The 27,642-nt window shown below is 38.0% G+C and overlaps 1 protein-coding gene across 2 annotated transcripts in view; it reads right to left on the reverse strand.

The window, feature by feature from the left end:
• Positions 1 to 969: 969 nt before the first annotated feature.
• The window catches only part of CLCN7 (chloride voltage-gated channel 7), a 56,878-nt gene continuing 30,205 nt past the window's right edge, over positions 970 to 27,642 (reverse strand). For both annotated transcript variants that reach the window (XM_031945773.1, XM_031945774.1), the window contains 19 exons: positions 27,124 to 27,204; positions 25,055 to 25,117; positions 24,807 to 24,890; positions 18,318 to 18,411; positions 17,594 to 17,658; positions 16,162 to 16,278; positions 15,564 to 15,618; positions 14,665 to 14,725; positions 13,701 to 13,839; positions 12,790 to 12,883; positions 10,087 to 10,256; positions 8,568 to 8,619; positions 8,190 to 8,317; positions 7,266 to 7,351; positions 6,422 to 6,551; positions 5,932 to 5,991; positions 4,839 to 5,015; positions 3,826 to 3,906; positions 970 to 3,341 (listed from right to left, as the gene is read on the reverse strand). In XM_031945773.1, coding sequence (XP_031801633.1) covers positions 3,255 to 3,341; positions 3,826 to 3,906; positions 4,839 to 5,015; positions 5,932 to 5,991; positions 6,422 to 6,551; positions 7,266 to 7,351; positions 8,190 to 8,317; positions 8,568 to 8,619; positions 10,087 to 10,256; positions 12,790 to 12,883; positions 13,701 to 13,839; positions 14,665 to 14,725; positions 15,564 to 15,618; positions 16,162 to 16,278; positions 17,594 to 17,658; positions 18,318 to 18,411; positions 24,807 to 24,890; positions 25,055 to 25,117; positions 27,124 to 27,204 — 1,824 coding nt within the window. In that variant the 3' untranslated portion in view covers positions 970 to 3,254. The remainder of the gene's footprint in view (positions 3,342 to 3,825; positions 3,907 to 4,838; positions 5,016 to 5,931; positions 5,992 to 6,421; positions 6,552 to 7,265; positions 7,352 to 8,189; positions 8,318 to 8,567; positions 8,620 to 10,086; positions 10,257 to 12,789; positions 12,884 to 13,700; positions 13,840 to 14,664; positions 14,726 to 15,563; positions 15,619 to 16,161; positions 16,279 to 17,593; positions 17,659 to 18,317; positions 18,412 to 24,806; positions 24,891 to 25,054; positions 25,118 to 27,123; positions 27,205 to 27,642) is intronic.

The raw sequence follows: 27,642 nt of genomic DNA on the forward strand, positions 1-27,642 counted from the left end.
GTAAAAACCAAATCACTAATCTTCATATCCTATACCTCTCCCTCCCACAGGAGATGGGGAGAAATTCTGGCCTTGATAACAGGTCATTCTCCTGCCAGAAATGCATCTGGTCTGCTAACAGGGAAGTTTTAACCTAAAGACCTGACATTTATACAAGTACCTTGTTCATGCTTTGCTCGCTGGATCCGCACAATAATTCCATGAAGCAGGTCCTCCTACCCTAATTTTACAGATGTAGAATATGAGGCTCAGCGAGGGTAACTTATCCAGGGTCACAACAGAGCTAATTGTGTTTCCCAGCGCCTCCTCTGCTAAGCCAGGATGCCTCACCTAAAACAATGGAAATGGCTGCTAGTGGCGTCAGTACACTTGTCTCTGTCCAGGACACCATTTGCTTTGTTTGTATGGCACAAGAGGAATAAAGGATCAGAAAACCCCCACTGCAGATGGCACTTTTCCACGAGCCATCTCACATCACCAGAAAGGTTGCAGGAGTTGACAATGACCTCCAGGAAGGGGGGAATTTTTTTTACCCTTTCTGATATTTTAAAGCATTGGCAAAATAAACCTGAGACCCAAATGGCACAAAATTATTGATAAGCCAGGGCTAAAATCATGCTCATTCCTCAGACTGGGAGTTTGGCCTGGAGTTATAACTGGTATTGAGAGCAGGGAGGCCAGCCAGAGGGAGGCTCAGCAGAGCAGACTCCTTTCTAGTGAGCTGGCTGGTCATAAGTGTCATCTTGGGTCCCGCTCTAATGTTTCTTTTGGTAGTCTTGTTTATCAGGACTCATGATAATGCTCATAGCTGCAAAGTTTAAGCATTTTTCACCTGTGTGCAAGACCCTCCCTACTAGGAGGATTATTGGTCAGCAGACCATCAATTTCAAAAACTAGACATGCTCCAGCCAGTTTTGGTTCAAGGTCATGGTCCTGATTGAAAAGGAAAAAAAATCCAGCACCAAAAGCTTGATTTCAATCCCTTTATTTCTTATAATCATACATATTCTGACCCCTGCCCATCTCCCGGCTTCCCATTTCCTTCTTGGCACATGATCTGGGTAAGGGCTTAAAAGATTGCAGTGACACGCTTTTGAAGGAAGTGCAAAGTTGACAGTCCCCTACTCTTCACTCATTAAAGATGCCACAACTTTCAACAGAGATAAAATCAAAATGTAACATCTGTACAAACTATAAAAACACAAACCAAAGTGTGCTGCTTCCCACAGGAAACAGGAGAAACAGAGCCATGGGAACACTTAAAGCATTTTTAAAAGGACTACCTGAAGCTTGGAGAACTAATCCATGCAGGGGTTAGTGACAGAAGGAACCCCCAAACCTGAACTTCATCAAAGCAGGTCTCTCTCTCCAAGCACAGATAAATAGAAACCCACATGAGAGTGAGTATGGGGAAGAGTCAGCCCCAGGAGGTTGTGGCAGTGAGGAAGGCCAAAGAGAGACTGCCAGCCAGCTCTGCAGTAAGGCGGCAAGAATAGACGCCAAGTAGTGGTGATTGGAGGGCAGAAAGAAAGAATTCAGTGCCACAAAAACAGCATGCTACCCGAGACGATACGGGCAGAGCTGGTCTTTACCTATTAAGGAAAAAACTTATGAATGAAGGTAAGAAGCCCCAGGGACTCCTGTCCAGTTATTAAAAGATATGCCAGAGCTATTCCTCTAAGATGAGCCACAGGCCACATGGTCTTTAGTACTTTTAAGGGAATGGCATAAACAGGAACTAAGAATCCAAGAGAGGTACCCAATAACAGCCTTTTAAAAAAAGCTTTTTTAAAGCTTTTAAAAAGCTCAATATAACTCATAGTAAGTATATGCCGAACAAAGTATGCTGTGCATTTATACCCAGCTCTAATAGTTGGGGAAAATAAGAATAAGCACATTTAAGAAAAGTCATATGCTAAAACCCAAAGGATTCATTATCTAAATACCTTTCATTGACATAAATACAGTGTGTATCAAACACCTAAAAAATGCTTAAAAAGAGTGTTTCTGACTGAACGGCCTTTCTTTTGAAGTCTCAAACTTCTGCAGTGAGCAGGGGAGCAGGGGAAGGTTCAGGAAGGAGGGAACGATGCCACAAGCACCAACATGGGCTGACAGGAGATGCCATGTCTGCTATCAAGACACAGAGTCCAGACTCTGCGAGTGACAGAAGGATGCTCTGATTCTGGAGCTCACTGACCAGAAAAGGCGGGTGGGGTAAGGCCAGTCAACCTGACAGCAGAGGACAGATGTGTAATCTACAGTGATAGCGGATTACCCACCACAGTCAGGAGCCGCCTCAGTAAGGATGGGCCACATCTCACATTTCCATTGTTGTTATAATCAGATTTGTTTGGCTTTCAAGTCTGTTCTCGGAGGAGGGGGAAGACAGATTCAAGATCCCCTCAGCCCACAAGGAGCCAATGCTGGAAGGAAGGGGATGTCACTGGTGGCAGTAACACCTGGCACTGCTCTCTGGGGGATAGGTGAAGTTTTTCTTAAGCCCAGTTCCACCTCAGGTGTGTCAGCCTGTGGAGCTCTTCTTTGTCCTCAGGCCACTTCCCTTGGCCCAATCCAAACCCAACTATTGTTCTGGAGACAGGTCAGTCAAGCACTGAGCTGGTAGGCCTCCTGCTGCCATACCAAGATGGGAGGCACAGACTGGTTATGGGGAATGTACGGGGGAGAAGTTGAAGCATCTACCGAAGTTATAGGACTCTTTCAGGAAATTCCCAGAGATTCCCGAGCACTATGTTGAATTGTGCAAAACAAATAGGCCAAATTCAACTACTGTGGCCACAGGGGTCAGCAGGAATGGAATACAGCAGGTGCAACAGACTGACTCTCCTCAGTGCAGTGGGACTGCCCCCCATGTGTATGCATGAACAACAAGCTCCCTCACCCATCTGCTTTCAGTCGAGCACAACTAGAAAGTTAAACTTATTTGCTCCTTTCAGGTAAAGAAACATAAAAGGACAGAATAAAAATTGAATTCAATGGCAATACACCACAGAGGAAAACATTAAAATGTAAACAAATCTACCCACAATGTACATCAAATTAAAACACTGAAGTGGAACCTGGAGGAGCCAGGTTTGTGCTTGGGAGACAGCTGGGAAGTCTGGGAGGACTTTTCACTTCCATGGCCTCCAGAGAAACAAGGCCTCAGATGAGTGCTAAAGAAGAGGTGTCAGAGGGTTTCCAGTGGTCAGTGACACTTGCCCTGCAGCGTCTGAGACGTGATGCCAAGTCCCTCACGTCTGAGCCAAGGACAGCTCTTCCAAACCTCCTTTCCCTAATCTGTATCTTGCAAGATCTTTTCTCGTCACCATCCCAACCACCTGTAAGGACAGAACCAAAGGAGATATGTCAGAGAGACCAAACTTCTGACTGTGTCGCTGGCACAACTGCTGTGAAATGCTTGGCCTTTTCTGCCAATCTGGATACTGAAATGATACAAAAGAACAAGAGAATCAAGAGTATTTGACTCTTGGCCCTGACAAGGGAACCAGAAGCTTGGATAGACAGTACAATCAGCACACTGGACCGGCCACCCTCAACAACAAAAACAGGCAGGGCCTTCAGAGATGGCAGCCTTTGAGATTAAGGAAGCCATATCTATCTGAAATCTCTAACTGGGAAGCCACTTTTTTATCAAAGGAAAAAGTTTTGGGGAACTGACAGCATTGTCACAGGCCCCTTCAGGAGAGGGGATTTAGGATTTAAGGATAGAGATAAGAGAAACTACCAATGACTATTCTAGTCATTGGTGACCTAATAGTATATTAATGCAGAGCATGTATTTCCCCCTGAGCGCAAACTCACCTGATTATGATTATCTACCACCACCAAATGCCTCAGTCCCAGTGCACGGAAAAGCTTGAATACTCTCGGAAGTGATGCCTCCTAGAAATAAGTCAAACATTTATTTAGTCTTCAGATCACCTTGTCAATTTTCAGTTTTCCCAAAGAAAGCATTCAATCACAGAAAGACACTTTCTATAGAGCTGGGCAGGACCTAGATCTCATAGACCTGCTGGTCAATCCTGGAGGAAGGTCCTGAAGCACTGCTGAGGCCTGGCAGAACTGAGAGGGTTGTCCCACTTCCTATTTTTCTTGTGTTAGAGTGAAGTGGGCATCTCCCATAGCCACCGAGCCAGAAATCAGGTTTCCACATCAGTGTGAGTCTTAGAGTTCCAAAAACATTAAATGCCCAACACACATAAGGTACTATGCTAAGGGTTGAGGAAACTAAGATAAAAATCAAAATCCCTGCTTTAAAAGAACTTAGTCTCCTGGGGTGACTGCAATTTTTTCTTTCAGAGGGACCATACTCTGGACCATTTTTAATATTTGGAAATGTATTTAAAAGACTTTGTAATTGACATTATTATTATTACTAACCTATGTGTGTTTTTCATTTTTAAAAATAATTTCCTTCCCAATTAAATGTTAAAACAATTTTTAAACTTTTTTTTTTTTATTAAAGTTTTGAGTTCCAAATTCTATCCTTCCTTTCTCTCCTACCTCCTTTAGAGGGTAAGCATTGCAACAGAGGTTATACATATGCAAGTGACAGACATTATTAAAATACTGAATTATAAATACTCTCTCAGTCTAGATTTTCTCTCATATGACTGGAGAAGACATTGTCTATTTTGTGGAAGACAGAAAGAGCCCTCAGGAAGACTACTCAGGAATTACAGAAATGTAATGGTTTTCTACTCATTACCTACTGAAGGATGCATTTATTTTTCAGCCTCTTGAACTGGTAAGGGGTCTAGGGAGCAGCTCTGGTGCCAACCTTCTTCCCATCCTGTAACATACTAGCCAGTTACCTGAGGCACTGTGTATGGGGAGGGATTCATGAATTCTGTGAGGTCCATCATACATTCTCTTTCATCCTGAGACACATGAATGGACTGGATGGGTGGGAATCGGGGATAGGCATCACGAAAGTCCTTCAATTTCAGTCTCCTCTGGAACAAGTTCAGACTGGCCCGTTCCACAAATACCTAAAGTAAAAGACAGAAGAAAAAAAGCATCCTTTGATTTCACAGGGTCTCTCTTAGACACTGCACCAGAGATGGTGGACAAAGATTTATTTTCAGTTCCAAATTCTCTCCCTCCCCTTCCTTTTGCCTTCCCTATTGAGAAGGCCTGAAAAACAAAGCCTGTTACAAATAGTCATAAAATGTAAATTCCTTTATTAGATGTCCCACTCCCCTTCCAAAAAATTTTTAAAAAAGGGAAAAAACCCATAAGCTTCCATTTGCATTGAGTCTATCACTTCTTCCTCTCTGGATGTGAGTAACCCATTTCATCAGGAGTCGTTTGGAACTGTGGTAGGTCACTTTGCAGTTCAGTTACTAAGTCTTTCAGAGCTGATTACAACATTACTATTATGGTACAAAATGTTTTCTCTGTTCTGCTCACTTTACTCTACTTCAGTTCATACAATTCTTCCCAGTTTTCTCTGAAATAATTTCTTTCAACACAATATTCCATCATATTCCATATACCACATTCAAATACCACAACTCATTCATACATTCTCTATTAACAGGAACCTCTTCAATTACTGATTTTTTGCCACCACAACAATAAAAACCTGTTATGAATATTTTTGTACATATAGATCCTTTTCCATTTTTTCTGAGATACAGAACTAGTAGTGGTATCACCAGGGAGAAGGGTGGGCACAGTTTCTCCATATAGTGGGAAGGGGGCATTTTGCCTACTTGGCATTTCTGTTGCTGTGATGTAGTCTTTGAAACTTGAGCTCCAAAGTGGAAGGTAATAAATACCACCAAATATAAAGGAAACTGCTACAGCAGAGAATGGGGGATCATTTGCAAGGTCTGGGAATATCCACACCTGGTGTTTAGGGTTTTGATGACATTTTATAAAAGGCCTTGTGAAAAATCATACCTTATGCTTCAAAAGGACAATCAACTGGGAGCGCAGGATCAAGCCTTGTAACCTTGCTGGCTGTAAAAAGAGATTATCTTTTGTCCATATATGATGCTCAGAAGCAAGATTTAGAGTCTGGATTATTATCAGACTTCCTTCTCAGGAGGCAATGCAAGATCTCTAAAGAAAGGCTCTAATTCCTTCTCTCCCACTCCCAGGTACATGAGCCACAGAAAGACTATAGCAATGAACTATCTAGGAAAACAGAGAAATGAAAATCCTTGGGTTTTGCTTTAACTTCAATTCTGATTATCTGTCTACCATAATTAAATGAGGCTACCACCAGGACCCAAATTGTGAAATGAAAACAATCTGCCTGAACTATTCATCTAACATAAACTTGTCTTCTCCTGGGGAGAAGACATTAATTAATTGAGGTATTAATGGTCATTTATTAGGGTGGATGCTACTTCTTTTTTCCCAGTCCATGGCAAAATCTGTTCTCTACCTGGGCGTCATCCGAGTACTCCACCACTGGGAAGCCATTGTGATTGGAGGAAGTGTCACTGAGGACATCCACTATTACTCCCACTTTCTCTTTTCTCCGTAGACAGGTAACTGGTGTACTCATCACTTCTCTGGTAAGAAAGCAAAGGAAGAAGAGGAACTCTTAGCATGCAGCTGAGGGAAAAAGCAATGACTTTAGAACAGGGTTCCTGAAACTTTTTCCATTAGTGACCTCTTTTCACCTGAGAAATTTTTACATGACCCTGGGCATATAGATATATAAAACAGGTATACATATTAAACATTTACTTATAATAAATCATAATTTCACATCCCACAATCAGTCACAAGACTCCATATGGGGTCATGAACCACAGAAGCTGGGACTTATACCACTGGTTTCTCAATATTGCCTCTATTTCAGAATAGCTAGGAGGAAAAAAGTACTCTTTTTAGTAACTGTCAAAGTTAATTAATGGTATTTTATAGACCAGTTTCATTCCACAGCTATAGACTGTTGGACAACAATGACATTTTCAATATCTCTGAATCCTAGAATTTGTACAAATAGGACAACAAGAATGTCCTCCTAGAAATGTCATGTCTTCCACTCCCCATTTAAAAGAGGCAGATTCTGCAACCACAGGACTTATCAACCTTATCCCAGACTGAATTGAAAAGTTACAGAAATAGTGCATTTTTGCCAGCAGAAGTAAACAACTTATTTCCTTGGGAAGCGTACATTACCAAGCATGGTCTGAGTCACCAACATCTTGGTTATTTCTATTTTAGGCTAAGATTTATAGAGAAAGGCCAAGGGGAGAAGTCAGAAAAAGGATCATTACCTGGCAGTGAGTGAATGAGAAGTAACTGGAGCTTCCCAGTGGAGGAAGGGAACACTCTGCAGCTGGATATGCATGTCATAAAGGCCCTGGAAAGAAAAGACAGAACAAAACTAATATATGATTGTACCTTCTTCCAATAGGGAAGCCAGATTTGAGCACTGGTCTCCTGCTGCTGCTGATTATCTCTACTTCTGTTCACTGATGGAACCTATGTTCTTCTTGTTGCTTCTTCATAGTTCCAGACAAAAATCCCACCTTCTGCAAGAAGCCTCTCCTAGTTTTTCTTAATGTGGTACGTTCCTTCCTCTGAGATGACTACCAGTTTATCCTGTCTCTAATTTATTTGTATCCAGTTGTTTGCATATTCTCTCCTAATGGATTGTAAGCTACTTGAAGGCAAGGACAATTTCTACCTGTCTTTGTATATCAAGGCTTGGCAAACTGTTTGGCACAAAGCAGATGCTCTGTAAGTGCTGGACTGACTGAATGATTCCACCTTGTTCTTTTAACCCTGGCCAATTCACTACAAATCATCTTCAGGAAAAGAACCACTAGAGCAAGCTTAAATATTATTAATCTTTAAGGTATCACAATAATCACCCATTTAACCTGAATACTTTCCTGTGAGGTGAAGAGGAAAATCATCTCTACTCCCACCAACACAGAACTTTCAAGATAGAAAGATTCAGTGATTCCTCTAGCAGAAATGAGACACAGCAGAGTTTTTAAATCCATTACTGCTTCCTGAAGGTTAGTGAAATCTACCAGAGAAGCAACTTGACTCCACAGAGAATACACTGCTAGGGACCTAGGTGGACACTTGGCTAATGAGAAACCCCCAAATTATGAGAGACTGGAAAGGAATGTCTTGTTCTCTTGAGAAACCCAAAACAATTTTCTCACTCTTCCCCTTCCATATCAAACCTCAATAAAGAAGTCTCCAACAATTTTTGCTGTCATCAAAACCAACATGATGGGGAAACCATAAGTCACATTGCTTGTAGCCTCCATCATGATGACAGTCAGGCTCAGGGTCATTCTCACAATGCCACCTAAGGAAAATAAAAGGAGTTAGTATATTCCCTACATTTTCAGGTCAAAATAAATTCTTTTGAATTCTTTTACTTTTCCATGAAGGTTTAGTTTTAGTAAATCAAGTCTCGTGTTTCTCCTTGGCATGTATCTAAGGTACAGAGAGACCAAAAGGCTAGGCCCTGACCCTCCTGGCCTTTGCAGCTAAGTGCTCCATCCCATCTTCCCTCCTTAGAATGAATTCATGTTATGGAAAAAGACAGGACTCACCAAGCTGGGCAGCAGCTCCCATCAGGGCATACTTGCCAGGGTCAGCCCATATCTATAATTAGAAGAAACCAAAACAATAGATGTCAGAGCACTGATAAATAAGACCACCAGAGACTCCAAGTCTTTGGCTTCCTGCTGCCTAGCAAAAGAGCAGAATGACTGACAAATCCAAATTCTGGAGAATCTTGTCTGAGATAAAAATGGATTCTCCGCATCAGGAGAACAAGATCCCAGTTTCTTAAAACTGTGTCTCTCAATTCCATAAAAGGTCATGTAACATTGTGGGGTCATGAAATTATGATTTATTATAAGTAAATGTCTGATTTGTATATCTATATATCCAGGATCATATAAAGATTTCTTGGGAGAAAAGGGATTGCTAGTAGAAAGGTTTAAGAAGCTCTGAACTAGATCATATTCCCTAAATTGAGTTTCTATACATGAAGTTATGCCCTTTCTCTTTCCCAACTTTGAGAACTTAAGCCATCCTATCCTGGGCAACTATAATAATATTAACTCATACCTATTAAGTAGCATTTCACCCAATCAGCTGGCCCACTGTGGCCAAACAGAGTTTGGCCAAAAGATATAATTCTAAGGACTATAAGAAATATACAGAAACATGGGAAGATCCAAGACTCAGCTCAAATGTCACTCACTTTCTACCTATCCTGCTCCTTCAAATGTTAGAGCCTTCTGTTCTCTCTACTGTATATATGTATATTTATCTACATATTAATGTGTAACATGTAAGTTCTTTGAAGGTAGGAATCATATTTCTTTTCTTTGTATTCCCAGTGCCTGGAAAACTGAAGGTGCTTAAATGCTACGTGACCAAAAGCAGAGACAAAATAATGCTATCTACGAGGGCTTTTGGGGCTAAGGGTTGTCAGGATAAGGCAGAGAAAGTCTAAATCTATGAATTCTTCAGTGTGGGGGGACTTCTGATGTAAATACCCCCTACTGATGCAAATCTGCAATTAATCTGTATCTGTATTTGTGAGTTGCTTAGAGGTTTTGACAGAGGAAACAAAATACAGCCAGTATGTCAGAGGCAAAACATGAACCTGGGTTTTTCAGAATTTAAAGCTGGCTTTCTACCCATAATGCCTCTCCTATGCTCACCATAATGATAAAAATAAAAACATGAATATGCAACAAAATGCCAGTCAATACAAAGGACAAATTTAGTGCTGTCAAATTTAAGTAACACATGCTGTATTTATATTAATATCCGTGAAGAATTGGGGGGGGGAATTACACTTTGGGGGGGAATGAGGATGTTTGTTGGCAAGTTACTGATGAGGAAATATCAATTAATTAAAAGAAAAGAAAAGATGTTACTCTAAGTTATACACTAAGTACTTAACCGGAGAACTCACCTTTTCTTTCTTTGGGTAGCATAAGCGGACATTTCAAAATGTACCTATTTATGCCTAATTTTCCTCTTATGCCTGATTCATCTTAAAAGTTGAGCTCTCCAGGGCCTGTCAACTGTTAAAGCAAAAGGGATACTCACTGCAGCATTGGTAAGGTAGGACAATGATATGCCAAAAAGTCTTCCCCAGGCAGCACCAATGAGAAGGGATGGAATGAAGACTCCAGCAGACACAGTGAGCCCATAGGTCCAACATGCCAGTAGGAAATAGACCAGAGTGAAGAGTCCCAGGGTCATGGGGTTGTAGCTACCTAGGGAAGACACAAAAGGCAGAGGAGTTGGGGGAATGTACCAAAGGCCTCTCCTCAAATTTCATGTTTCTGGCGATCACCAACAAAATACCACACTCCTCCCAGAAAGGAAGCAGTGAAAACTTTGCTTGGATATTGCTGACCACAAAAAGGTAAACAGCACAATGAACAGCAAAATCTTAGCTCATCTTAAATCTTCCAATCATCTAGATCAAGGACTGATCCCCAACCAAATCCTGTCAGTCACTCCATCCCCTTTCAAAGCACACCCTACAGCTTTTTTTTTTTTAAAAGAAAAAATTTTATTTTAGAAATAGAAAAACTGAGGCAGAAGATAAGAATTCATTTGTGAAGAGGTCACCCTGTGGGAAGACACAATCTCCTCCTTTATTTATTTCAACTTTCATATCACAATCTCAATCAAATCCTGGCACCATGGTAACAAGTAGTTTTCTTGGCTATTCTTTAAAAGAACTGAGGAAATACCAGACCAAAGGTGGCAGAAGGATATGGCCACCAAGGCTATACTCATAAACTGTTTGTGACAGGTAGGGAAAACTTCTGCTTACAATGATGTGTTCCAGTGGGGGAAGGCAGGGAAGAGGTCAGAGGAGAAGATGATGAGATCTCCTCCATCACTGAGGCAGTAAGAGGCAGCCTCAGCCCCTGCTCAATACACCAAAAACAGTATGACTGAAGTTGGCAAAAAGGGAACCTTACCAAGGTTACTTTTCTCTATTCCTCCCATACTGATTAGAATTCAGAAAGGTAGTAAAGAAAGGCCAACTAAAAAGCTGCTACGGTCCAGGTGAAAAAAACAATTTAAAAATTATTTTGAATGCAGACATCTGGAATCACATCCTTGCTGCTGGCAACAACAGAAGAACTTTTCCCAAAGCTTCTAGGGGAATGTGGATATCCTAAGTCATAGTCACAAACATATAGGAAATATGACACAACATTCAGGCTTGCTTCTTGGGATCTTAATGAGAACAAGAGAGGGCTGCAAATGGGTCCATAGAAGTGAAAAAGAAATTGAGCAGATAACAGATTTCAAGATGCACTGACTTCTGATGGCATCTGTTACCCATGGAGAACTAAAAGAGATATGTACCTGAATACATCACAGGCAAAGGAACTAAGGCCAGAAATGCAAACAACTTATTCAGGACATATCTCAGATTGGGACAGAGTCTGGGCTGGGATAGTTTAACTACCAACAACTTGATTTCTGAACTAACATTTCAAAAAAAGTAAATATTTTATATTTGTAAATATATGATATTTACATGGAACAACTCCATTTTTTACAAGAAATAAAAAGCAGAGAGAGTAAATGATTAAAAGATACGTGGCAATGTAGCATTTTTACTCATTTTGTTGTTGTTTGCTTGCATTTTAGCTTGCTCATTTTTTGTGCAGCACAGTAATTGTATAAATATGTACACATAAATTGGATTTAACATATATTTCTACCATGTTTAACATATATTGGACTACTTGCCACTTAGGGAAGGGTGTGGGGGAAGTGAGGTGGGGGGATTGGAACACAGGATTTTACAAGGGCTAATGTTGAAGATTGTCCATGCATATATTTTGAAAAACCAAAAGCTTTAAAATAAATACATAAATTTTAAAAAAAGATATGTGACATAGGGGAAAGACTAAACTTGATGTCTTGGAGTTGGCTTTGCAACTAACTTACTTTTGCCTCCCCTCGGTCAGGGTTTACTCCTCTTTCATATATGGCAGACACACTAGATAGTCCCCAAGGACCCTTCCAGCTCTAGAGTTCTCTGACTCATTATATCCAAAGCTACAGAATAAGTCAGAGGTAACTGCCTTACCATCTTTTCTCCTGTCTCATATCTACACTATTAATGAAGCTAAACAGAGACATCATGATTTTTCATTAAATGCTCGGTTGTCAGAAAAAAATGAGAAAAAAATATTATGGTCACCATTTAGAACATTATTTTGACTTGGGGAATGTGCTGACAAAATTAAAATCCCAGAAACAATTCACAGAAGGTAAAGTCATTTGGGAAAATGAAATTATACTAAATGATGGAAAGACCCCAGAGCCTCCAAAAGCAGATCACTCCCCAGGAAGGAAGGAAGACAGTCTATTAGACTGACCAAGTCCATCATTCCTGCGAGAAGCACAAAAACACAACCCAATGGCTCCTTCTCTCTACTTTGTCCAACTCTCCCTCCCTGTGCTCTGCTACCTTCCCACGGTTTTTCTTCCCCATCTGCCAGACAAAAGTCCTATCTTATAAAACTGAATAAACTGCCATGTGAAGACTCTGGGTTTGAGAGTCATTGTAACAGTCCCCTTCCTGCCCACTCTCCATTCCCCACTAAGTTCTGTTCATACTCTTGGAGGGCCAGTATCAAGCAATAGGAATATTTAACAAAAGTTCATATATAGTCCAACACTCTCCCCTTCTCCAAATCAGTTCTCGTCATGGGAACAAGTATAGGTCAAATTCTGATTCTAGCTTGATGCATATTGATCAAAGTAACAGACCTGGGGGGTCATGAAAAAGACGGACAACACTCTTCTCTGGGGTGTTGAAAAAGGCTGCAGCCATAGAATTATATTCTCCATCTGCACAGAACAGCTATGGGATTGAAGAACAGAAAGAAAAACAAGATCTCCATTAGAATATCCTGGCTAAACACAAACTTGATTATCTTCTTCAGTAAAGATGGATCAAGAATTTCTTCAGTACAAACAAATACAATGTGGTCAGGTCTAACTCTGAAGATCAGTAAAGAAACAAGATCTGCAGGCAGTATGTATGTACATACCTGCGTCTTCAACCAGGAAACAGAATGAGGCTCACATGAATATCATTAATACTTTTTGGAAGGCTTGATAAAATCTGATTCCTTACCTAATTTAGTTTCACGAGGCCACATCCTTGAGTCTAGATGAGTTTTGTAACAACTCATAATTATAAGACATGTCAATACTATCCCCTATTACCCTTCAATAGGGTAAAGGCAAAAACAAGCAGGCTTAAGGCAATCTGACTCCTGGGGCAGAGTCAGCCTGCTACTGGGCACATTTACGCCACTGGTCTCACAAGTGAGAACAAGCATGCTCCTACATGTTTTAAATACTTATTTTTACTACTTATAGAGTCATTATAAAAGCTTAAAGAGAAGAGCATTCAGGGTACCATGACAGATCTATTCTAACTCTTCCCAAACTGCCTGATTAATATAGTAATTCCTCATCTAAAATAAAACTGATTCAATAATGAGAAATAAATTGTCTTAGAGGAATGCCTTTCTGTTGGACAAATGATGATTTGATGGAAAAAAGAACAGTGAGAGGGACTTTCCCTGGGAATGTCTACCTTGATATAGGCTCTATTATAGGTCCTGACTACTAGGGGGATTTATCTTGGACCCATAGCTCTAGCCTCTTACCTGAAGTGGGTAAGACATGGAATTCCCTTGAAGTGGCTGACAATCCCGAGATGAGTAAATCAATACAAATGCAACTGTGGCAGTGACTGCAGCCACAAGCATGGCTTCAATCACCTGGAGGCAGGGGCGGTGTATGTACCTGTAGAATCAAAACAGCTTTAGATAAGCCTTTCTATATCAATGACAGAATCATAAAAATTACAATTAAGAAATCATCAATTAGCTACTTAAAAGAAGTGACCCTAAGGGACATGATATCAAGCAAGCTAGGTCTTCACATAAGTAGAGGATATATAAATATATAAGTATTTAACGAGATCCAAAAGCCAAATATGGATTATTTTGGAATTATCAGTATCTCTTCCTCCCTAAATTAATGAATATGCTAGTGTGTTGATTACAAGAACTTTACAGCCACACTGTGGCAATAATCCCCTTCTCTTATCAATGGTTTTTGTTAGTTGGAGAAATTGGTGACAATATAGCAGTAAATAGTAACCACACCATTTCCTTTCTCAAAGTTACAGGTTGACTCATGTACAAACTGTGAAAGTCCCTGTGCTTTACTGCTTGTCTTAAATAATGTAACAGAATATCAATAAGGAGATACTCTTTGAAACTGATGGGAAACAATTTATCTTCTCATCCAAGTAGGGCTGTGTTTAACCAGTCCAAAAAAGGGAAAGCATCAATAGCTTCTTAAATACATCAAGACAAAAGAAGACGATAAGCCCCACTTGCCCCTCCTGGGTTGGATTTAGATAAATATAAAAGAGAAATAATTGACGTCAGTGTCTAGGTGTTATTCCATTTCCTATGACTTATTATCCGTCTTCCAGCTCCCTTATTTCTCTGTATTATTCCAGTCTAAGACATACTTCAGAACCACAATCACATGACAAGCATTGAAATTCCTTTCTCTGTGTCATTTTCTGTATGAATATAATGCAAAGGGACCTTTTACCTGATTCGAAACATTGTCAGCCAATAATTCAAGGCATTGAACACTGCTCCAAGAATACCACCTATAGCCAGAAGGAGACAAGTAGAAAGGTCAGTTTTGAAATCTGAATTCCCTTGCTACCAACAACTTGAAAGAGCTGGTTACTCCATATTTCCTTAGTCGGGGAACCATTTCCCAGAAGCTTAGGAGAAGGAACTAAAATAGAATGAGGCAAATAGTATTTTAAAATGGTTTTTCTACTATACCACATTCTGAGAGAGAGATTTGTTTAATCTTCAGTCTTTTCATTAAGTGGAAGATAATTCTTAGCAAATGTTAAATTTAGGTGACGCTAAGACCATCCTTTCTCTTAGCATGCAGGAAAGATTTCTATATTAAAAACAACAACCTACATTCATTCCTCTGAATTTTAATTTTTCCCATCAAAGAAAATTTACATACAGCCCCAAGAACATAGTAATGTAAATTCTGCTGCCACAAAGATGAATAAGTAATTTAAATCCTTAGATTAGCAGCAGCTCTTCTGGAACATAGATCTCCCGCACTAGGAAAATAAATGATAGCAGTCATGGTGTTTGGAAGGGTACCACTGAATAATCAACTGGTTCATTCTTGGATTTTTATAGAGAATCCTTAAAAGCTGCTTTACAAAGCTAACCTATGTCTCAGATCTTGGCAACCTCCCAGCCCTGAGCACATTGTTATTCAGGCCAAAAGATACAGAAAGATTCTCCTGAGAATTAACCGGGGCTCCAGCCATTTCAAAACACATGTTTAGAAAGGCTCTTTCCATAAATTTTTAACAGGAGGATGGCCTTTGGTAAAAATGACAAAAGACAAGCAGGGGGGAAAAAAACCAAAGTTAGATTTTTAATGAATTCAACAAAAATTTTCCTTACCTACCACACCCATGGCAATGAAGATGGGGATCTCATGGATTGTGTATACCATTTTCTGCACAAAGAGAAAAATGTTGCTTAATTTTAAGATCCACTGGCATAAACCTTGAGTTTATGAGTTTATCTCCAAATGCTCTCCTACTGTAACAACTATGGAAAGCACAATTAAATCCCTACTTTTCAGTCAGTTAGCATCTTTGGTATTGGTTTGATATTTGGTCAGCACGCTCCATTTGGTCAGCATGATCTTGGACAGAATGCTAGGAATCTACAAGTCAATCCAAGTCTTAATTCTCACAGTTGAAAAAACTGAAGTGCAAACAAACTGCTGAACTTTTCCTTGGACACAACCTAAACAGTAGGAGAACTGTGATAAATATCAGGTCGCCTACCCCTCATTCATAGTGCTTTTTATTGTTGCACTGGTGGGTAACAACTGAATCCCACTAGGACTAGATTTCCCACAGAGGAATGCTTTGCTTCCAGAGTTAATTTTTTAAAAATCCAAAATCTCAAAACTGGAGGCTCCTGCTATCCAGAGGCCCTAAGAGGGAAGGACACAGGATGTATGATTGAAAATTTACATATTAATGGTTACCTCAGTGTCAAATGTTCCAAAATTGATGAGACCGGGGCTAGAGAGATCCCATATGTTTCCATGGTAAATACTTAGAACAAAATTCAGAGTAAATGTGGAAATCATGGAGGCAAAGAACTGTGGGATAAACAGAAAAACAGAGATGTTGCTAAGAAACAATACCTCAAACAAAGTAGGCTACTCTCTTGTGTCTGACAGATAAACAAAGTATTTCTAATTAAAGAGCTAAGTAGGTAAGATCAAGAAAAAAGCAAATCCCAGGAGTTTGTTTAAACAAGGTGAGGTCCAAAGGAATTTTGTCACTCCTCTTCTAATCAGGGATGCTTCTTAGAGTTGTTGCTTCAGAAGCTATCTAAAGAAATGAGGAGAGTCCTAATAAGATGAGGACAGTGGTCCCTAGTGAACTGAGCAAGGAGTCCTTTCTCTCTAGGCACAGGATGTGGCTTGAGAGGGGGCTCAGAAACAAGCACCTGAAGACCACATAAAAAGTATGTGGAGTCCTGGACAGCCAAAAAACTAAGGGTTGAGTAAGGGGGAGACAAGTGTTTAAGGTGGGCTGCTGAAGGATCCTGAAGCTAACAGTGGTTCTTGTACCTGAACCAAAGTTACCTCAGGAGAGACATGACCTAATCAAAGTAATGGCAAGAAATATGAAGATTGTAATGACTGACAAGAAAGCAAACAATGTTGAGACCTGATGAAAAAAGAGACAACTCTAAAATATTTTAAGTCAAATTACAGTTATCCTTTCTAAATTGTGACTTTTCCCATCATGTTTCAATATATCATGGATCGGCATACAAAATTAAGTTGGAATTTTGAGGAAGTTTGTAGAAGCTTCAGAAGTCATATGAAGGCCAGCAGACAACACCAAAAAAGTTTAGAAACTTGGAAATACATAAAATATATATATATATATATATATATATATATATATATATATATATATATATATATATATACATATATATATATATATATATAATTGTATAATACCAACTTATTTTATCTCTTAATACCATGATAATTCAGACTTCTCTGGTATGATGAAAAGGCCAAAAAAATTTTGCCCATATTTTTCAGATTGTGGTGATACCATGACCCTAATTCCCATGATGTGGAAAAGATAACTACCAATAGTGGAGTCCCACCAAATGATAATATGCCAAGCATATACTCCTATGTTTCTCTCAGAAATCTGTGATAGAGGATTAACCCTACCTAACAAGGGACATGAGTTTATAGAACCAAAATGGGAGTGAAGTGCCCATAAATTAATCCACAGCTGAAGTCAAAAGATTCTTCAAAAAAAGGAAGCATCAAGAAACACTTGTTACGGCACACTGTAAAGATGTACTGTCTTGTTAGAATTGAAAAGGAAATCCAATAGTCCTAGGGAAATCTGTGCTTCTGTAAAACTTATTTCACTTACAATTCTCCACGTCAGGAACTGATTCCAGAAGGAAGCACCTTCTTCCAAGCTGAACAGGACACCCCCTGCAAGAACAAAAGTTTCCTAATTTCCTGAGCAATCTCCCATTGCTAAACTGGCAAATTATAAGGAAGTTCTAAGATCTACTGAAATCATTCGCCCAAGGCCCAAGGAATTAAGGAAGAATACTATAGAATAATAATTAAATAATACTGAAGACAGAAAAATAGGCAAAAATTGATGGAGGGGGAAAGTCCATCAATTTATCTAGTCCTCCCTCTCTGAGGGCTCTGAATAGTAGGGTTATGTGAAGTCAATCCAAAAAGAATTTATCAAATGCCAACTTGTAGGCAGACACTATGCTAAGTACTGGAAATAATTTTTTTTTTTTTAAAAGGCAAAAACCAGTCCATGCTCTTAAGGAGTTCATATTCTATAGGGGGAAACATGCAAACAACATACAGACAAGATAAATTATGGCATCAAGTTTTTCACAAATTTGCTGATTTATTGTCAAATAGACAGAAAGGAAGGAAGAGAACCTAACATGCATGGAGCAACTATTTTAAAAATATTCTTAACAAATACCATCTCAGATTCTCAAACTACAATCTACTTCACCAAGTAAAGATTCCTGGAGTCACTGATGGAAGACAACTTGGACTGCCCACACAGGATCTTGGATGTGACAAGCTAGATTTAAACAAAAAACAATCAATCTTACCTACAGGGGCTCCAAAAGCAGCTGAGACACCAGCTGCTGCTCCAGCTGAAACAAAGTCTCTCTTCTCTGTGTCTCTTCGGAAATATTCAAAGATCTGAAATAATAGGGAAAAAAAATTAAAGATTATCTCATTTTTTTTTTAAAGCAGTACTCTCAGATAAGGAAAAGGTAGCCAAGGATTCCTACATGAGACCTAATCTAGTTAATTTCTTGAGTATGTCAGAAATAAATCGTCATCTATGAACCTTCTCTCTCAGTACTGGTCCTACATCAATTTGCATGTGGGCTTCCTTAAAGGAGGATGGGCCTTCTACAAAGTGATTCTAGGCCAGAATAACTTGCTCTACCAGAGATTTTCCTATTTCTAAGTGACTTAAGTCAAATGCTTTTCTTCTCTCTTAACAATCTTTAATATTTCAAAAAGCTATGGTTTTATTATAATATATATATAAAGCATTTTACAAACTTTTAAGCACTATATGTTGAACTATTATTACTATTATCTTTATTGTCACTAATCATTCCAATTCATGCAGATTACAATCATTCTATAATTTAGAAAATTAACTTTGAGTAGTTATGACTGAACTCATCCTTTCAACTATAAATAATAAGCATAAGCATTACATTATTTAGATAAAATAAATATAATGCAAATAATATTACTACTTAATTAACACTACTTAATTTACACAATGTAAATATTACTACTGCTTAATTTACAGATTTAGCATCATAATGACTAAAAAGGTAACTTTATAGAAGTAGACAAAATAACAAAAGTTATCCAGAAAGACAAAAGGTCATGACACTCAAGAGAAATAATGAAAAATAGAAGATATGAAAGGACCTGGTATTTCCAGATCTCAAATTATATTATAAAATAGTAATTATCAAAACTGGTTTAAAAAAAAAACAAAAACAGAAAAGTTGATCAATGGAACAGAGGAGATTACAGGATCCAGAAGGAAAAGCAATAGAGAGTTTGATAAACCAAGGACAAATTCTATTATACAGAGTTAAAGGTTCTGTTTTCAATTATAAACAAAACACTTTGTTTTTTTAAATTCATCTATATTTCTCAACACATTTCTGGCAGTCATCTCTTATAATAAATAATAAAAAAAGAAAAATAATAATTGCACAAAACAAACCAACTCATCAACAAAATTTGACATAAGCTGTGCTCCACATTCATAATCATCCCCACTCCCCATCTGCAAAGAAGGTTCTTATTTTTCTTCTTTGTAGTTAAACTTTATCGTTGTAATTTCACAGTACATACTGCCAAGTATTTTGCTGTTGTTCTTTTGCTATATATTGTTATGACCATTGTATATATTGTTTTCCTGTTTCTACTTTGCATCATTTCCCAAGTCTTCCCATGCTTGTCTATATTGATATTTGTTGTCTCTTAGCAGTACAGTACAATTCTAGTAAATTAACATGCCATATCTTGTTTAGCCATTCCCTAAAGAACAATTATTTTGTTTCCACATCTTTCATACTATAAAAAATGTAGTGATAAGTATTTTGGGCAGGTAGGTGGTGCACTAGGCAAAGTGCTGGGTCTGAAGTCTGACTCCTCTTCCTTTCTTGAGTTCAAATCTTGTTAGCTGTATGGCACCAGGCAAGACAGCTAAGATATACAGGAGATATATATATGTGTATACGTATATGGTCAAAGCAAAGGGAAAGGACAAGTTCAAAAATATTTATAGCAGCACCTTTTTGTTTTAGCATAGAAATGGAAACAGTGAGTTTTCACAAATAAGGAAATGGCTGAAAAAACTGTGGTATATGTGAATATAATAACATTATTAAACTATAAGAAAATGACATATAAAGAATTTTAAAAATTCCTCAGAAAGATCTGAGTGAAATGAACAGAACCAGGAAAACAACTTATACAATGCACACAATAACATACAAGAAAAAACTTTGAAAGACTTTAAGATTCTATATTTGTATATAAGTTGCACATGTCATAAGGCCTAAAGTACTAGCAGATAGGCTGTGTGTGTGTGTGTGTGTGTGTGTATGCACACATGCAAATAATAGATGCTTAATTCAGAAAGTAATAGTATATTTCACTTTTCAATTGATTCAGTAGACTTATTGTGCTTGTAATTTATTAGAATTTGTATTAAAGCCTAACAACTAGACATTTTCCTATAAAACACAATTTTATATAAAATGTTTAGTTTTCAATTTAATTCAAGAAATATTCTTGATAACAAAAAGTTTAAAGCTCACTACTCTGGCTTCCTCCAAAGAATTATTTTGAACCGAAAACATTTCTGGAGGTTGGTAATTATTATCAGAGATTATTGCAAAAGTCCTCAGTGACCTCACCTGTGCTTATCTTATTGGAAGCAATCACACTAGTTACGGCAAAAGAACTATAGCATCAAAGATTCCAAGCATTGGAAGACATCCCAAGGACCATATAATCCAACCTAAATTTCATCCACCATAAAAGTATTGGAAAATAGTAATAGGTGATGCATTGTTGGTGGAGTTGTGAACGAATCCAATCATTCTGGAGAGCAATTTGGAACTATGCTCAAAAAGTTATCAAACTGTGCATACCCTTTGATCCAGCAGTGTTACTACTGGGCTTATATCCCAAAGAGATTATAAAGAAGGGAAAGGGACCTGTATGTGCACGAATGTTTGTGGCAGCCCTTTTTGTAGTGGCTAGAAACTGGAAACTGAATGGATGTCCATCAGTTGGAGAATGGCTGAATAAATTGTGGCATATGAATATTATGGAATATTATTGTTCTGTAAGAAATGACCAACAGGATTTCAGAAAGGCCTGAAGAGACTTACACGAACTGATGCCGAGTGAAATGAGCAGGACCAGGAGATCATTATATACTTCAACAACAATACTATATGATGAACAGTTCTGATGGACCTGGCCATCCTCAGCAATGAGATCAACCAAATCATTTCCAATGGAGCAGTAATGAAGGGAACCAGCTACACCCAGAGAAAGAACTCTGGGTGATGACTAAAAACCATTACATTGAATTCCCAATCTCTATATTTATGCCCACCTGCATTTTTGATTTCCTTCACAAGCTAATTGTGCAATATTTCAGAGTCTGATTCTTTTTGTACAGCAAAATAACAGTTTGGTCATGTATACTTATTGTGTATCTAATTTATATTTTAATATATTTAACATCTACTGGTCATCCTGCCATCTGGGGGAGTAGGTGGGGGGTAAGAGGTGAAAAATTGGAACAAGAGGTTTGGCAATTGTCAATGCTGTAAAGTTACCCATACAAATAACTTGTAAATAAAAGGCTATTAAATTTTTTAAAAAAATTTTTTAAAAATGAAAATAGTAATAGGACCAAAGTAAGGAGCTACTTTGGGTCCCAGAAAAAATTCTTTCTATTCCTGTTAACATGGAAATTTGTTGTTGATCATATTGTTCAGTAGCTTTTCAGTCACATCCAATTCTTCTTTACTGAACTCCAGAGATGACCTGAGTATATATGATTTTTGTTTTATTGGTTGCCAAGATATACCTGACAAATATTAAGATTCACAGGCACCTTTACACTGATAACACTTAATAAGAGAAATAAAATGTAACTGAACAGAGGGGGAAAAAAAAGAAAAAGAAAGACTTTAGGATTCTCTTCAACAAAATGACCAATTTTGACTTTAGAAAGATAATAATCAAACATGCCTCCTGCCTGTGGGAAGAGAGATGATGAATTACAGATGAAGAATGAAAAATCGATGATGATTCTGGGAAGATGAAATAATATGTCAGTAAATTTAAAGCTTTCAAAATTGCTCCACAAACAACAAATTTGTGCCTTAGTGAACATAGGCTAGTGAAAAATCAAGAAGACCTGGGGCAGAACAGGAGTACTCCGGGCACAATTCAAAAAGATCAGAAGAAAAATCCCAGGCTGGGAATTAACCTATGTTAAGTGCACACACCTCCAGGTTAGCTCTGCAGAAACACCAAGTGGGGAACCCTGGGGGTAGCTAGGTTTGGCTGGAGCTTCAGCAAGAACCACAGAAACTTTCATCTTCCCTCAACAATCTACAGAAACTGGGGTCTGAATCTGCAAAGACTGAGAGAACCTCAGCTGATTATGAATGCCAGGCTCAGCTGTGCTACAGAGAAATGGCCTAGTCTGGGAAGGAGCCAGCATACCCATAAGCTGTAGGGCAGGGACACTGCTGGCTGCTGGCTTTTGCAAGAGTGGAGCTTTTGGTTGAAGGCTCCAGGTCAGAAGGGAGAACTGAAGTGAACCTAGAGGTACCATTCCCCCCCAAGACACACACAATGATTAGAGGTGTTTACAGTTATATTTCTCATTTAAAAAAAAAAAAAAAAAAAAGGAACAGGAAAAGAACGAACCCAACTCTAGAAATTTACTATGAGAACAGGGAAAAATCAGGGTTCATTTTCAGAAGACACTGAAGTTAAAAAAAAAAAAAAAAAAGTTTTTTCCACCCCAAAAAGTTATGTTAAATGGCTCCCTGTCTAGAGAAAATGTATAAAAGAACTCAAAAAAAAGAATTTAAAAATCAAATGAGAAACAGTGAAGAAAAACTAAAAACAAAACAAAAACACCCAGGAAAAGCAAGATTATGGGGAAAAAAATTATCCAACTAGAAAAAGAGATACAGAATCTTAAAGATGAAAATAACTCTTTGAAAATTAGAATTGGGCAAGGGGAAACCTATGAAGCTTTAAGAGACCAAGAAATAACAAAACAGAATATAAAGAATGAAAAAATAGAACAGAATGTGAAACATAAGAAAAACAACAGATCTGGAGAACAGATCAAGAAGAGAAAACATAAGAATAATTAGATTACCTGAGAGCTGTGGGGGAAAAAAAGAAAGGACCAGGGCAGCTAGGTGGCACAGTGGATAGAGCACCAACCCTGAAACCAGGAGTACCTGAATTCAAATCTCTCAGACACTTAACACGTCCTAACTGTATGACCTTGAGCATGTCACTTAACCCCACTTGCCTCCAGGGGAAAAAAAGGACCTTGACATGATACTGTAAGAAGTAATCTAAGAAAATTGTCTTGAAGTGATAGAACATAAGAGGAAAGTAGAAATAGAAAAAAGTCCACCAATCACTACTCAAAGAGATCCTTTGTGGAAAACACATGGGAAGAAAAAAAAACAATTCAAATATGCTGGAACTACAATTAAAATTATACCAGTCTTATTAGCAACCACAATAAAGGACTGCAAATCCTGGAATCATTCCTATTGCTGCAGCCAAAAATATCATATCCAGAAAAATTTCCTATATTAATTGAGAAAAAAAATGTACATTCAATGAACTTGCAGATTTTCAGGACTTTCTATCAACCAAACCCAAATTCAATAGAAAATTTAACATATAGGAACCAATATCCATGATTAATAATCTAAGAACTTAATATGAACAAATCGTTTATGTTTCTTTACATGGAAATGTATACCATATACTTAAGATTGACATCAACAATTGGGTAGCTCAGAAAAAAGAGCTGACTCTAAAAAAGCAAAACCACCTATGAAAAAGTAAAAATAATAATTATGTTATACAAATGAGGTGCAAAGGAAGAATAGACACAGAGGCACTGGAGGAGAAGAGGGCTCATAATTCTGAAAATCTACTCACATCAGGAATAAATTAAACAGGCAACACTACCTGTGTGTGTGTATATATATATATATATATATATATATATATATGTATGTATGTATACATACACACACAGACACATATAAAAAGATATAGCACCCTCTAAAATCTATAAAGAAATAAAGGGGGACAAGCTAGGGGGGAGGGGAAGAAGACAAGGAAGGGATCCTTGGGTGGGGGAAAGTTAAGTAATAGCAAGGGAAGTTAAGGAACAAAATTAAAATAGAAGGGTTAGCTAGAACAAGAAAGAAGAGATCTACACAAGCACTACAACAAGGATCAAGAATCAAATTTATTAGGAAAAAAAAAAAAGCCAGGCAAGTTAAGTAGAAGAATTAAAGTAAAAGAGTTAACCAGAATAGCATAGACTCCTAAGGGGGAAATCAACTAGGAGATTGACCAGGATACTGAGGGATTTGAAAAATCGTACAAAGAACAATTTAATGAACTGGGGATATTTAGTCGACAGAAGAAATAGTATGGAGCAGCATATGATCACTGTTTTCCTTCATTTAGTATGGCTTAAGGGAAAAGAACTAGGATCAATGGGGGTCAATATTATAACAAGGTATATTTTGTATGAATTTTTGAGTTAACAATAAATTACAATATTTCATAGGGATAGTTAGCTATTATTACTGAAGTGTTCAAATAGAGGATGGATGACTACCTATTGGGAATACTGGATTAAAAATACTACTGTAGTTTCTAGAGCTCTAATAGTCCATGGGATCCCTATGGGATCCCTAATCTCCTGCTCCCTCACTTTCCATTTTAGAATTAGTAGGTGAGCTGTTCACCTTGAAGTCTTTCTTCAATGAGGTTGATCTTCCTTGAGAAATACCAGCTGCTATAACAGCTCCAGAGTGAATCATTGGCCCTTCCTAAAAAACACACAGGAGAAGAGAGTTGAGGACAGGAACTGAGTTTTAAAAATTGTTTTTAGTTACATAATGCCTTTCATTGGCTCTTAGAAGGATGACACAATTACATAGTAAATTACACAGTAAAACAACAGTCGTATTAATTCTTTTATACATTCTTTTACCTTTCCAACAGCCAATCCTCCAACCACTGATAAAATTACACCACACACTTTAATCACCAATGTCTAGAATATAAAGAGAACATCATTAAGTAGATGAGAAAAATAAGTTAATTCAATCCAAATCAATAAATGCTGAATAAGACCTCCTATAGGTCAAGTACCATTAAAGAAGTAATTTACTTCTCAAGAATGGGAAGATCTATTAAAAAAAAAAAAATTCAGATTATGGGGCTTCCTTCAGTATTTAAACTCCATTCCCACCTTCTTCAGGAACTTTATTGAAGCATTCCAGTCCACCCTGATCTCCTCTTCTGAAATTTAACAGCACCCAATGCTTGCCTAACATTATTTAGCACTTAATTCTATAGCCTCACTGGGGACTATGGTCCATTTTGTTGGGCTCACAGTTTATCACCAGGGTCAGCTGATTCATCCTTTGCAATGTCTCTTGCATTCATCTCTTCTTTTTCAATCTCGCTGGCTCTATTCCAGTTCAAGCATTTTCAATCAAAAAAGTGCTGGTTCTGGAGTCAGATGACCTAAGGTTCAAAATCTGCCTCTGGTACATAATTACTATTTGTAGGAGTCTGGACAAGCTACTTCACCTCTCTAGGCTTCATTGTGCCCATCTGTAGAATGAAGGATTTGAATAAGATGGCCTCAGAGGCACCCCCTTTCAACTTTGGATTTACCCCCATACAGAAAAAATTATGCCTCTAGTCTGTCCCCAATTCAGTCGATCATGCACACTGCTACAAGGATGATTGTCCTAAAGACACCACTCTTAATAAATCACTGCCCCAATCAGAACCTTTCACTGGCTCCACTATCTATATTAGCTGTAGATAAAATCCTACCATTGCAGGTCCTTCACAGTTGGATCCCAATATGACCTCTCTTTACTCTCTGAAGGACCCTTTCCTTCAGCCATGCTGTTCTCCTATCTTCTGCATGTGTTCATTCTTGTCTCTCAGCTTCTCTTCACACTGTGCTCTTTTCTGATTTGTCCTTTATCCTCTTCTCCATCTAAAGGCCTAAAATCTTCAAAGACCAGCTCAAGATCTCCCTTTCTGTGAAACCTTCCCTGTTCTCCCAACCCACTCTAAACACCTAAACACCTATGATATTCTTTCACGTTCCATGCTAATATTTATTTTCTAATAAAGAGCTTAAAATCTGTGCTTGTTACAAGTCTTAATCCCCATCATACACATGGGTTTAATTTATAGTAGATATACATTTTTTTGAATAAAAACTTATTCCTTCATACTCCTTCCTCATTATGGGGCACAAAATAGTTGTACAATAAATGCATATGGCTATTCAGGTGTTCTCCTTGACTTTCCCCTTCCTCTCTATTCAGATATAGAGCCTAAATAGAGGACATGTAAGAGAGGGAAAATCTTGTATTAACCCCCCCACACACACACAATCACAGCAGATGCTAAAGAGCTATGTCTTAAATAGGATTAAAATCTTTATCTCCAATCAAAGTCTCTACTCCTAACAGTATTGTTCTTAAACACTGTTAGAACAAGTAGAATCCAGTTACAAAACACCCTAAATAAACTGCAAGATTAAAATAGGGATAAAAAGAAATCAAAAGATTCATTTTTATTCAGATTTTTAAAATCTGAATTCAAAATAAGTGAATCCTTTGCTGAGCCTCAAAAGTCTGAAGTGATATTTGCCATAATAGAAGATGAGCCAATTTGAGCCATGATTCCTTCAGACAAAAGCAATTTTATCACTTCAATTTACCAAGTTCTTTAGAGAAATAGTCTTTTAAAGACTATTTTGAAATGGGCATGATGGAACATTATGGAACATGCTGCCTTGGCTGACCAAAAGGAAAATCCAGGGCAGACAACAATGAGGGCTTCATTCTTCAGGTTATCTCAGAGGATAAGGAACTATCCTAACTAGCCTAGACTAATGAGGAGGCTTATGATTAGAACCACACACATGGGCTGCCCTAATTCAGAGAAGTTATTTTTAATAGAGCAACCAAAACCCCTAACTCTATGTCCTAGAAGTCAGGCAAAACAAACCACCTCTAGACATTTTACCTTGAGTCGAACCACATGGGGAATCTTGACACCATTGAGGAAGCATTTAATCTGTGGAATTCCACTGCCAGCAGCAACAGGCTTCAAGGAAAAAAGAAACTGCATAAGGAGCATTTCTATCAAAAGGATTGATTGACCCAAATGAACCCACAATAGGATCACCAAAATTTGTGAAATGTTTTAACCCATAGTTCACTCAGGATATTAAAACTTTTGCCTAAATAACAGATGAAAAGATGATGGCTTCATAAGAATTAGGAACTTTATGTAGTTAGAGTAGTAAAACTAGAATGTAATCTCCTTGAGGTAATGGCTCAGTTTGGTATTTTGAGGATATAAACAGGAGTCTCAGGGAATTCTGCAGTTACTTGTATATTCCCTCCCAGCCCTCGTAGACTAGCACAGCATATGGTATCTGGTAGGCCTAATAAATCTTATTAAATGAACAAATATTTAAATGGACAAAGTTAAATATTAAGATGAACTAATAGGGGTATATAATTAAGTGACAAAAGCACT

The sequence above is a fragment of the Sarcophilus harrisii genome, chromosome 1 (genome assembly GCF_902635505.1).
Source record: "Sarcophilus harrisii chromosome 1, mSarHar1.11, whole genome shotgun sequence".
In the NCBI taxonomy this organism is placed as follows: domain Eukaryota; kingdom Metazoa; phylum Chordata; class Mammalia; order Dasyuromorphia; family Dasyuridae; genus Sarcophilus; species Sarcophilus harrisii.